The sequence below is a fragment of the Synchiropus splendidus genome, chromosome 8 (genome assembly GCF_027744825.2).
Source record: "Synchiropus splendidus isolate RoL2022-P1 chromosome 8, RoL_Sspl_1.0, whole genome shotgun sequence".
NCBI lineage: Eukaryota > Metazoa > Chordata > Actinopteri > Syngnathiformes > Callionymidae > Synchiropus > Synchiropus splendidus.
This window is the reverse complement of record NC_071341.1, coordinates 21,210,607-21,223,132: the sequence shown is the minus strand read 5'-3', so window position 1 is coordinate 21,223,132 and position 12,526 is coordinate 21,210,607. Positions and strand designations below refer to the sequence as shown.

At 47.1% G+C, this 12,526-nt stretch overlaps 2 protein-coding genes across 3 annotated transcripts; one reads left to right on the top strand and one right to left on the bottom strand.

The window, feature by feature from the left end:
* Window positions 1-139: 139 nt before the first annotated feature.
* On the top strand, window positions 140-8,603 carry rilp (Rab interacting lysosomal protein). 2 transcript variants are annotated; one of them, XM_053873232.1, is made up of 8 exons: window positions 140-710; window positions 2,116-2,239; window positions 3,315-3,436; window positions 3,962-4,147; window positions 5,428-5,591; window positions 5,663-5,785; window positions 5,867-5,956; window positions 6,324-8,603. In XM_053873232.1, exons 1-8 carry the CDS (start codon window positions 372-374, stop codon window positions 6,436-6,438), a joined length of 1,263 nt encoding a protein of 420 aa, XP_053729207.1. In that variant the 5' UTR covers window positions 140-371; the 3' UTR covers window positions 6,439-8,603. The 2 variants fall into 2 exon arrangements, with proteins under 2 accessions (XP_053729207.1, XP_053729208.1); XM_053873233.1 differs by having other exon boundaries at window positions 5,431-5,591; window positions 6,324-8,600.
* dynll2a (dynein, light chain, LC8-type 2a) lies at window positions 8,482-11,972 on the bottom strand. The gene is made up of 3 exons (XM_053873234.1): window positions 11,816-11,972; window positions 11,370-11,522; window positions 8,482-9,630 (listed from the first exon to the last, which is right to left on the bottom strand). Exons 2-3 carry the CDS (start codon window positions 11,499-11,501, stop codon window positions 9,493-9,495), a joined length of 270 nt encoding a protein of 89 aa, XP_053729209.1. The 5' UTR covers window positions 11,502-11,522; window positions 11,816-11,972; the 3' UTR covers window positions 8,482-9,492.
* Window positions 11,973-12,526: the final 554 nt, after the last annotated feature.

The window sequence follows — 12,526 nt, the reverse complement described above, 5'->3', positions numbered from 1 at the left end:
GTTAATTTTATATTTCAAGGTGCATCAAATGTATTGAGCGCAGCACAGTTTGACTCGGGAGGTTAAGGGAGAATGCAGGTCATGAATCACACTGGAGAGGAAATAGTTTTCACGCTCAGCAGGACGCGTTACACCAGTCCACAGGGCAGGCGAGTACATGCAGCCTCACACACTGTCTGAGCTCGGATTACATTGGTCAGAAGAGGAGGAGGGTCCCAGTAGCGGTGATGTTTTCAGACGCGCGTGTCTGTCGACGGTGAAGTGACAAGTGGAGCAGATCGACTTTAACCGCTGTCACTCGAACCGACTCCCACGCGCGGCAGAGGAGCTACTTCGACTGAGGAGCAGAAGCATGTTCGTCGCGCCCAGACATGGAGGAACCAGCGTCCAATTCCGACTCTAATCCCGGCGACGGCTGCTCTGAGAGGAGCTTCTCCGCGCTGACGGTAGACGATGTGTACCGGATCGCTAAGCAGATCGGGGCCGAGGTGGAGAAGCTCATCGACGGCTACGGCAAGGAAAGCGTCGTCGGTCTGGTGCCGAAAGTAGTGAAAGTATTGGAGCTGCTGGAGAGTTTCGCCTCGCGAAACGATGCCCACAAGCAGAGAGAGGAAGAGCTGCTGAAGACCTTCGAGAGCATCCAGCTGCAGCAGCAGCAGAAGAAGCGAGTGAAGGAGGGAGAGGACGCGGCGGACCAGCGCGACAAACGGGTGAGAAACAGCGACGTTATTACCGCGTCACCGCCGTGAGAGACAACTATTACCGGGCAGCAGCGTATGCATGAGTTCCACCAGCCTTCCCGCTTCACCACAACGGAGTCAAACTCAAATATGCTGCAACAGTTATTATTTAAATCCGTAATGTTTGCGGTTGTTAGCAAGGTTAGCAAGCTTGGTACCATGAGGCGTTTACGTGACGTGCATGTGTAGGAATTTTGAGCGGCCTCTTACGACGATTCAGTTTCAACCTAGTTTATTGGTGATAGTTGAACTTTAACTCATATTGTAACGCGTTTGTTTGTTTAAATGTATTTCTTATTATTATGACAGTCATTGTTTGTATAAGTGGAACCATGTCCGTTTAACACAGTGTGCTATATGCTAACTATGGCATATTTAGCTAATCGTCGTGATTTAGTTTGTTAAAACAGGTGGAAATGCTGTCAATATTTCAATATTTTTTAATGTATTTCCCCTCTGCTCCAGCCCAAGTACAGCTCGAAAGTTAGCTGATATGATTGACATGAATGTGAACAATGCTCCTCAGTTATCACATCTCACACACTAAGAGAGTAGCTTAAAAGTCAAGAAAATATTTTCAGTGTTTGTACTTTCAAAGTTATAACAAGTTCATGACTGTTTCGCTGAGAACTCGCCTCAAAACTACAAACGTGGGGCATGAACTGTGCTAGTCGGTGACTTCCGGTTCCAACGGATGACAAACGTCAGTCACTGAAGCTGAGCTGAGATGAACATGTTTGCTCAGAGAATCCCAATCCGAGACACGTGTCAAATGACTTAGCTTCATAGTTTGTTGCAGCGAAAACACTAGTCGCCACACAAACTCGCTTTAGTTCTAGTTTTTCACCCGGCACCAGATGTTGTGATGTTTCATCTCGCCATAACACCGATGACTCTATAACCTGTTATATATAGTACAGCGGTAATGTGCACTTCATTATTCGTCCAACATTCGCTCTGAGCTAAACAGTGGTTTGTTGTGAAGACAAACTAGACGCTACACCAGCACCTTTCGCTCTGTGCTGGTTTCCTTATCAGCTTTTACAGCTGCACGTGAGGAGGTCACGTACACTTCTCCCAGGTAGTGACCTCCGCTTTATGCTTGTTAAACAGGCTTATTCAGGAAAACGTTGATGTCTTTGTCCTGGGCTGAGAATGTGGAACATGTACTGGGTCAGAACTTTCTCTGGGAACCACAGTGAAGTTTGTTTCGAGGTGAAATATTGTATCATAACTGGTGTCAGCCAAACATCTGGAGCAGCTGGACACAAAGGTCACACCCACTGGAAGCAGCACTGCCTTGTTTTTTTCAGTTTTATTGTGAGCAACATGTCGCCTTCACCATGGTCTGATCAGCATCAAATGTCCAATTTAGGTGTTGCAGGAGAAGGAGGAGCAGTGCAGGAGGAGGTGCGAGGAGCTGCTGGTCCAGGTCCAGCAACTGCAGGTGGACAAGGAGCAACTGCAGCGCCAACTGAAGGGCACTCACACGCACGATGGTACCTCAGTAACCCACCTCCTACTGATGCTTATGACAAGGAGTGACTGGGCGACAATAACCTTGTTCTTTGGACTTGAAAGTTATTAACTGTACTGTAAAAAGTCCTCCAACAAACATGAGCTCATTTTTTGTGCCGATTTGGAGCAGCAGGGTGAGTGTTTTTGCGTAAGCAGTTAAACAGCCATTATTTTCAGCAGCTCAAGTTAAACCGCTCAAACATAAGATACATCTGACATGAAGCCGACCTGCCTCCATCTGTGTCCTCTGAGGATATTTGCCTGCTAGTGCTTCATATTTTGGTTGAATTTTGGTCACCACAAGTCGCCAAACTCTAAAGTAGTGGTTGATACAATCCAGTATTGTAAAGTTTGATATATATATATATATATATATATATATATATATATATATATATATATGGTTTTTTCCTGAGCAAATGACATTGTCATTCCCCGACTCTATTCAATGCACTCATGTCTTCGACCAAAGTCCTCAGAAAGGAGCGGTCGTTCCTCAGGCATATTTCCTCTGACCTCTCTGTCACCACAGCATGTGATCACTTTAGTTTCATTTTCTGCTGCGCAGAGATACAACAGTTTATGGAAAGTCAATTGCTTGCTCGGTAGCGATACATTCAGTTGTGTCTTAAATGAATGTTGATGTGTGGTGTCAGAGGATCAGAGCTGAGAAAGGCCTTCATACCGTGACTAGTTTTTGTTCACAATCTGCACCAGTCACATGAATCAGCAGTGTTTACTTTATTCATTCCTCTGTATATAAGTCTTTCAAGCAGGCTTTTCGCTAGGATTGTGAAACACGGCGTCCAAAGCCCCGCCCCCTGCCCATTCCCCTCCAGACACGCCAAGTCACTGACTGACTCAACAACTTGCTTTGCAAAAAACAAGCTGTACACATCTATTTGTTTTCAGCTTGTTTTACAAAAACAATCAGAACGGTTGACAGAGATGAACTCAGTAGCTGTTGCCGCAGTAACACTGTCTGATGCCTCCTGGGCTGCTTTTATTTTTTAATATTGAGAAAAAAATATTTGCTGTGCTTGTGTGTTTGGACAGACCGAGTCCAGCGTCAGGAGCGGGAAGTGATGCTGAAACTGAAGGAGGTGGTGGACAAGCAGAGGGACGAGCTGCGGGCCAAGGCTCAGGAGATAAGCTCCGCCTCCCGGGAAGTGGAAGCGGTGCGCTGCGTCCCGTCTCAAGTTCATTGTCCACTCGTTCAATAGAATCCTAGCGTCTGTGTGTGTGTGTCAACCTCTGATCAGATTGTAACTGGTGCAGCTGTGAAATTGATGGTCAACTGTCAGAAGCACTTCAACAATTCATGTTTATGATAGTGGGCGCAAAGGTCACGTCCTCCCACACACTCAATCGAAGCACGTCACTTCCTTCTCTCACTACATACAAATCTATCTTTTGATGTCTGATTTGAAAGTGTCTGCTGAAGTTCCGAAGGTTTGCTCTTCGTTCCAGACAAGTCTGTTGTGTGTGTGTGTGTGTGTGTCCAGGCATGTGGAGCACGTGACTTGATCATCTGCCCCAACTGGCTGTGGGATTGTTAAAACGCTTCAGGTTTTGCTGAGTCATTTGACCTTAGCAAAATTCTGACAAAATGACAAAAGTAGTTTGAGGGATTTCAAGTGTTTTTTGTGGATTTCACGTCGGGCCTTGTGACTCTTGGAGTGACCATCTGTGTGTGTGTGTAGCTCCAGGAGCAGCTGGAGCGCTTCATGAAGATGAACGCGGAGCTGCGACACCGGCAGAGCGTCCTGCAGACGCAGCTGAAGAGCACCGTGGAGAGGAAGGCCGACATGGAGGCCGACCTGAAGGAGCAGAGCAAGGCCATGGAGAGGCTGCAGGCTCAGCTGGACAGAAGCAGCAGCAACCGTCCGGTGCGTGATCCTGGCTCAGGCCAGAGAAAGCACAGAACACGACCCTGTTCTGTGCTTTCATGTTCATTTATGATGAGAAACATCACATTTCTTTACTTCATATTAGATGAACGTTTGGAAAACAGCAGAGCAGTGAGTTCACCTCCTCACCTTTCCTGGGAGAGCTAACACGTCATGTACCATGTGATCAGCTCACCCCCCCTTCCCTTCCTCCATGTGTTCACCGAGTCCTGTCAGAGGCACTCGAGGTGCACTTCATGACTAAATCACCTTCTTGATATAAAAGAGAAACCACCTTATCCTTCTCCTCCTTCTTCTTCTTCTTATTACTATTATGACTTTCTGCCTCTACCTTCCCCTGATCTTCTTCCTCCTCCTCCTTCTTCTTCTTATTTTATTATGACGTTCCCCTCTCCACCTTCCTGTGGTCTTCCTCCTCCTTTTTCTTCTTCTTCTTATCTTTATTATGATTTTCCTCCTCCACCTTCCCCTGATCTTCCTCCTCCTTCTTATCTTTATTATGACGTTCCCCTCTCCACCTTGCTCTGGTCTTCCTCCTCCTTCTTCTTTTTCTTCTTCTTCTTCTTATTACTATTATGACTTTCTGCCTCTACCTTCCCCTGATCTTCTTCCTCCTCCGCCTCCTTCTTCTTATTTTTATTATGACGTTCACCTCTCCACCTTCCTCTGGTCTTCCTCCTCCTGCTCCTCCTTTTTCTTCTTCTTCTTCTTTTTATTATGACTTTCCTCCTCCACCTTCCCCTGATCTCCCTCCTCCTCCTCCTCCTTCTTCTTCTTTTCTTATTATTATGCTTCCCCCCCCTTGTTGATCCCAGCCATCCACTGCTTGCTCCTCTGTTCCCTGATCTCCGTCTCATTTGACTTCCCTAACTTAGTCACCTGACTTCTCCACATGAGCTGTGCCTCTGACACTCACTCTCAGTCACTTCTGACTTCCTGTGTCTGTGTGTATCTCTCTGTGAAGCTCCCTCCACGAACACTGTAGTTCATCCAAGTGGAGTCACTGGAAAGGCTGCCTCACAGATGCTGCAAGTTATAACAAAACATCTCCAGGACATAGAGAGAGCAGCGATTGACCCGAGGTGCTGCCAGAGTCTAGAGTTGAAGCGAGTCAGGGAACACACGTGACTGAGTCCTGGTGCGCCGGCCGTCTGACCTCTGCTTCCTGTGTCACACTGGCCTCTCTCTCTCTCTCTCTCTCTCTCTCTCTCTCTCTCTCTCTCTCTCTCTCTCTCTCTCTCTCTCTCTCTCTCTCTCAGCAGATGAGTCCAGCTCCACCTGAGACAGCAGCGTCGCCCGACGAGCCCAATGATGCAGACACACCCTGCTTCACCAAGAAAGAAGTGCGCGACATCCTTTTCGAGCGGAACGAGCTGAAGACCAACCTCTTCCTGGTTCAGGAGGAGCTCAACTACTACCAGAGGTGAGTGAGCGGCCATGAGCCTGCAGCAGCTGAGGAGCGCCAGGCTGAGAGCGGCGCCCTCTGGTGTGCAGGGAGATCCTGAGCGAGGAGCGGTGCCCCGGCTTCCTCTTAGAAGCCGTGCGCTCCGCCATCACCAAGAGGAGGAAAGTCATCAAGGAGAAGATGCTGGGGATTCAAGTGACCGACTGCATCAGGTTCTGTGACCCGGGCGGAGCCCAGAGTTGGGAGCTGGGCGTCTGCGCTGAGCTGAGCAATGCCTCGATCTTCTTCTGCAGTGACGAAGACGAGGAGCAAGGCTCTCTGCTGGGAGGCAGCACGGAAGTGGACGGCCTGCAGAAACCAGCCGAGTCTCGAATCCGAAACCTGTGAGTTTCACTTCCTCACTTACCACCTGCTGCTGTGGTTCGTCTGTGAGAACCATGCTCCAGTTGGACCAGTGGTTCTCAACCCACTCTAACCTCCAGAGCCAACTTTATGGAAGTGAATAAAAACATAGAATTTATTTCATATTAACGTAGAAATGACACTTATATGACAGTTGAATGAAATGAATGCAGATGCAGGTGACCCCCAGCAGGCTCCTCCCCACGATGCAATGATCATATAAACCGCTGTTTAGTAAAGGACAACAATTTTCCTCTTGTTGTAATTCATTCATCACAATGGCTTCCCTTCACCCTCATCCCTCTGAGCTCCCCTGACCGCAGCTCTGTTTCCCTCCCCTGTCCGCAGCTTCGGCTTCCTGACGCGGTCGGGCAGCAGCCGCAGCCCCACTCACCTGCCCGCCTCGGCCTCCACCTGGGAGATCATCGGCGACTTGGAGGTGGAGCCAGATCCGCCGTCCTGAACCCCGACCACGACCCTCCGACTCCAACATGGGGAGGAGAAGAAGAGAGCTGTCCTCATCCTCCTCCATGTCTGGTGTTCACCTTCAGCTCCACAGTACATTAGACAACAACAACAACAAGGCTGCACTGAACTACTGAAGCGGGGATGTTATCGTGTGACGGCAAAGATGTCGTGGGCATAGTTATATTTTTAAAACCTATTTTACCACCAAAGAGATTTTTAAATATATATTTCCATGTTGAAATAATGTAGTTCGCATCAACTCCACAAGAGGGCATTGTTTCCCGTCAACACCGTAAACCAAAGAGTTTTGCCTCACACGCGTTTTAAAAGCCATATTTCAAGCACTTTCACTGTGGGGCCCTTTTTAACTCTGTTATTTTATATCTTCTAAATTGTCTGTCCATAAAACCAGCAGATTTATCAGTAATTACGTCAGTTCGCTCTGAGTCTATATTTGTATGTGTTATTAAAATCCACTATTTGAAGGTGCATCTAGGTTCAGTAAACTAAAGACGGTTTGGTGTAGAGAACAATCGTGGTGGTACTACTGTATCACTCAGGTTTGACACTAACTTTTTCTATGTAAAACAATGTGTTGGACGGATGCGAAATAAATGATGTAACCAAATGTTCTCAAACGTGTTGAACAAGTGACATCTTCTGTGGACAGTCTGAGGTTTGCAATGTACATTTTCATTTGTTGATGTTCCGACACATATTACTGAAATTCCCTTTTTTTTTTTCTTGCATTACCTTTCTCCACCTGTGAATGGAAGTTTCTCCGTCATCACTTGTGAGATCCCAGGACTCAGAAAAGTGAAGAAATTGCCAGAAATGACATAGTTGATTTAAAAAAAAAAAATAGTCCTGACACAAAGGAAAATGCCCCCAAAATGAGTTGTTTTATAAACTAAAAAAATGACATTAAAACAAGTCGTCTGGCATCTTTGGGCCATGTGAACATGAAGGGAAGTGAAGAAATGGATAGAAATGCAAATGTCGAATTTTGATGTTTTTTTTTTTTTTTTTAAATTGGTCGTGACAAAGTATTGGGTCCCAGTCACGGCATATTCATCCATTTCTTCACTTTCCATGCTGTTCACATGGTCCACAGGTGCCAGACAAGTTGTTTTTAAGTCATATTTTGAGTTTTAAAAAAATGACATTTTTATGCATTTCGAGTTAAGGCCCTGACTTCGTGTCACGACCTTTTTTTTTTTAATTGATTAAATAAATACATGTCAATGTTTTTGCTCCATAGCGTGGAAGGTCACGTGACCTATCGCCTCTAAATCAGTGCAGTATCATAGAACACCTCCAACTACATGCGATACGGCACCTATTTTTAAAAAGTCAAATCTCTCACAAATGGAAATTCATGCAACATAAGTTGATTGACCGAGTCTTTCAAACTGAGTGAAGAATCATCGCCCTCTGCTGGATACCTGAGATATTTCAGTTCGTTTTTAAATCTAAAAACTGATTTTAATTTCATGAGAAAGTTGTTTTCCTCAGTATGTTCCAGGCCCTTTGGACTCAGTATCATTGTGGGATATTAGTAATGTACTTTCTGTAGGAGATACAAGTATTTCTTTCCAAAAACTAACATTTTAAAATACATTATAGATGAGGATATTGACCTTGACTTTCTTCATATTTTCCATAATGTTTCAACATATCTTTAGCTTGTTGCTTCGTCGTACCAGAACGTGATGTGGTTGAACATTGATTCAACCACATGAAGAGCCACATGTTGACACCTCGCTGGTCCAGGTGAGCTCAAACTGGTACCTTGGTGAAGTCACTGCGCAAGTAGAATTGAGGTTACAGTCAAAAACACCTTCCAAAAATGGGCCAGTGAAGCTTCATGAAACAGTGTCCGTATTTTTAGAGCTGAGTAGGTGGCGCTGTTGGTTTAAAACTGAAGTGAGGTGTCATTGAAATGGCTCTTCAGAGGGCTCTGAAGATGAGGACACAGTTTCATGAAGCCTCACCAGCCCATCATTACTTCATGCTGTAGACTGGCTCAGATGAAGACACGACACCGGCGTAATAAGTCACAACTAATATTTATTCCTTGTGTTTTGGTTCTGTAGCAACCTACTGGATCAGTCGAATGAAGTGCAATAGTTAAGCCAGGTACAGTTGAGAGCAGAGACAGGCACATGTTTTGTGCAAATTCAAACGGCGTCGAACGGCTCCTACGTACATACACACACGCACACGCCAGAAGATACATGCCAGAGGAAAACCATGTGATGGAACCAAGTCAGTCCAAGCAAACAGTTGAGCGAGCAACAAACGTGACAGGACGCTCTTCCTTCAGTGGGAACTCGCTCCTAACCGACAGGAACAAATGAAAAGAAGTGGCTCGCTCCAACAGAAAAAACATGGGGAAACGCTCCGAGCCACACAATCATAGTCAAGTGTTTATACTGTACATCGCCTTCCAGAACACGCACAAGGCTCCGTCCGATATCCACAATCTTCACAGGTAACTAAAGCAGAGGCGGACGTCTTTGATGCAAGAACCGAGAACATGATCCTCCAGACATGCAGGAAGTGGCTAAGACATCTAGGTGGCAGATGAGTGTGATCCGTCTGCAGCGTGAGCGGACACGTGACTCCTTCACAGTGAAAGTTAGCCGGTGACAGAGCTGCAGTCTTTTATTTTCACACAGGAAACAAACCCCACGAGTGAACGCAGCTGACTGGAGACGGAACAGAAGCGGAGGGGGAGAGGGGGGGAGCTGGTGCATGCAGTCCTATCGTCCGACCAAACCACAACACCACTGATGGAGGGAAGCGCTCTCCTAAAGCTCGGCGATCCGGGGCCACGCCGGATCGCCGAGCAACCTAAAAGTGAACGGCATGAACACAAACTACTTCAGCTGCGTTCGAACGTAAACTCACGGTCACAGACATATGAAACAGGGTCGAGTCCATGCAACTGCGCCAACCCCGCCACTTCGGCGTTGTTATGGTGATTAGTGAAGGGGAGACGTTGGCCACCGCGGCGTTTGGGGGGGTCGAAGGTCGCTCCACCGGCTCAGCCAGACTTGAAGAGCAGGATGGCCACTTGGCCCAGGTAGAAGTAGATGAAGTGCTTGGTCTCGTGGGTGACGTAGCTCCCGAAGTTCCGCCCCACGATGCAGTGCCAGGTGGGGTTGTACTTCTTGTCAAACTCCTGAAAGAACAGCGACATTCGTGACCTTCAGGTCTGAGACCTCCAGAGGGGTTTGTTTTGTTGATGACTCGGCACATGGAGCAGCCAGTCACATGATGTTCACCTGACTTCTTGTCTCTCTTCTTGTATAAAGTGAAGTGAACGGAGGTTCAACCACTGTTCATGAGGAGACAAGACGCCGACCGTTTGAGTGTAAACACAGCAGATTAAGGTGGAGTCCGTCTTCTAAACATCAGTGATGGCCACCGACTCAGCCATGTGTTCCGGAGACTGATGACCTGCACTGCAGCAGCCGGGGCACAAGGGGGCGCTGCTCACTACTCAAGCCTAAAACCGGCTCAAATGACAACACTGACCGACTAAATCTACTGTACAGTACTTTGCCTTGTCTTGTTTGTACATGCTAATGATGCTAGCTACCAAGGAGCAGCTAAAAGTGAAGATAACACAAACAGCCACCATGTTGACTCCAAAACGGCCGTCATCATTGGGTTGGACAAGGTTCTGAGTTTCCAAAGACATTTGAGCCCTGTATCTGAACGGATTTGGGGGCCAAATCTGTCCCACGGAGCCACTTTGTATGACCCATGTAGATGTAAGGCAGGCTTTTAGTTAGCAGGGTGTCCTGAGGACCTGAGCTGCAAAACATGAAAAAATGGCCGCCCTCCTGTATCTACAGCAGGACGCCATAAACAGTCGCCAGCCTGGGGGCCCAATGCACCGTGGGGGATCAAAACCTCAGAACTTTCTCAACTAGTACCAATGGGTGAAGAAGAAACAAATTCTGAGAAAGTATAGCTTCCTTCTGCACTTTGCAACAATTCAAAACTTTCAGTTTATGTTGAGGACGCCATCTTGGATTGTGAACTCGGGCTGGCAAGGTTCCTCCAACTTCAAGCTGGAAATCCTGCATTGGGTAAAAGGGAATTCCCGAGTTCCAAACTCAACTGGAATGCACCCTTGGAGCCGCACAGCTGCAGAGTTACCTGGACGCAACTCAAGGTCTGAGTACATGCGACAAGTAGAATAATGACACATCACGCAGGAACATGCATTAACCCTGTGAATCCTGAGCCACGGAACTGTCGACAGAGAGCTCCACTTCTTTAACGGAGGTCTTCATGGGTCGAGAAGAACAATTTAAAATCATCAGATCTGATCAACATGACCAAAAGGTCTTATTTTAATAATAAATCTGAAATGTGTTCAGTGTAGCTGAATCACTATATCATTGTAAAATAAATAAATCACCGTAGCAGCGCAGATGTGACATCATTAAAAACAAGTTAGTCTCCTCTTACAACAGTTAGCGCCGTGCTAACTGACTAGCTAGCAGGTTAGCGGGAGGGTGTGTGGTGTCTGCTCATGCTAAAGAGGCGTCATCTTCACAAACAAAACAAACTTTTCAACACTATGACCCATCGCTGGCTCCAACTCCTCTGTGACTGCAGCAGTCACTCGGAAGTGTTGATGTGGCGCCGGGGGCGCGCAGTGAGTCGGAGTCGGACCTCGGTCAGGAACCAATTAGAGGAACCCATTGGCCCCCAGGCCTCGAGTTTGACACCAGCCACGGAGTGGGTAGGGCATTGGTGTTTCAGTGTTGGGCAAGAGTGCCGGTGAGAACCACAGCTGTTCTCCGCACAAACCAACCCAAACACTGATTCATCTCCCCGGGAGCCCAAAATAGACGCAACGCGAGCCAACGTCGGCTCGTGCGATCAGGTGACTTCCCGCCTCACCTTCTTGATGTAGGCGGCGATGTCCTTCTCGATGTTGTACTTCTCCATGGCCTGCGTGGCACAGTCCACCGCGTCCTGCTGCATGTCCTCGGACATGTCCGCGTTCTTGATCACCGCCTTCCTGTCGGTCATGTTGACGATGAGGAGGTTCACCTGCCGAGGAACAGCACCGTCATCCACACCGCACGTGGCTGGAGATCCGGTTCGGACCAACCGGATCCGGAAAAGTGGCTCCAGAATCGCCAACTTGTTCCGTGTCTTATCGCCACGCCGATGACAAACTTGACACAGGCGGAGTTGAGCTACTCAGAACACGAGCAAACACGAGCTTTGGTTAGCGCGAGTCCAGCATGGCACGAGGCTAACAACCCGCCTCCGAACACGCGCCTGCAGCCTTCGGTTTACCGGGGGGGGGGGGGGACCCGGCCGGGCGCTTCCACACTCACCTCTCGTTCAGCTCGCTGTGCTTCCAAACACGAGGAACGCGCGGAGGCAGCTGCGGAGAATCGCTTTTTAAAGAGTCACACAATACGCGTTGAGGCGGCTGGGCTCGCTGCTGCGCTCTGTGGCCCCGCCCCGCTGCGCTCGGATTGGCTGAGGCGCGGCCCCTTCACGCTTTTTCCTCAGCTCGTCTCTGCCGGCATCTTATTTCCTCCCATGATGCACCGCTCCCGCAGACGCCACTGGATGACGGCATGTTATAAAGGGTCCTTGAAGAATAAGCGCCTTCGTATCAGTTAATCGTTGTTTCTAATCCAATAAAAAAATGAAAATAAAACCCGTACAATTCATTCATGGTAAGACTTTATTTTTATATTTTTACACATTGTCCATGTCCGTCTTTATGGACACTATGAGCATAGCCTCTTTTTTTCCCATTTTGCATTTTATATATATATATATATATATATATATATATATATATATATATATATATATATATATATATATATATATATATATATATATAGTTTTTGTTTTTGTTTTTGTTGATGCACATATAGAAATACAGTTGCACTGCATTATTCATTTCACTGAAGTACATCATAGAAAACACGATTGTATACATGTAATAATATGGGGAAAAAAAGAAAATGAAAGGAAATGCACAATGGTCGGGATTCATTTGCTCACATTTTCTCCAACACGTCTGATTT

What these genes read in the sequence shown, in the direction of transcription:
- rilp (XM_053873232.1), top strand. Translation starts at nt 372, where the DNA reads ATGGAGGAACCAGCGTCCAATTCCGACTCTAATCCCGGCGACGGCTGC. An exon ending in CAAGTGACCGACTGCATCAG is followed by an intron (nt 5,786 to 5,866) that starts GTTCTGTGACCC and finishes CTTCTTCTGCAG; the next exon opens with TGACGAAGACGAGGAGCAAG. An exon ending in GAGTCTCGAATCCGAAACCT is followed by an intron (nt 5,957 to 6,323) that starts GTGAGTTTCACT and finishes CCCTGTCCGCAG; the next exon opens with CTTCGGCTTCCTGACGCGGT.
- dynll2a (XM_053873234.1), bottom strand. Translation starts at nt 11,501, where the DNA reads ATGACCGACAGGAAGGCGGTGATCAAGAACGCGGACATGTCCGAGGAC. An exon ending in TCGCCGCCTACATCAAGAAG is followed by an intron (nt 9,631 to 11,369) that starts GTGAGGCGGGAA and finishes CTGTTCTTTCAG; the next exon opens with GAGTTTGACAAGAAGTACAA.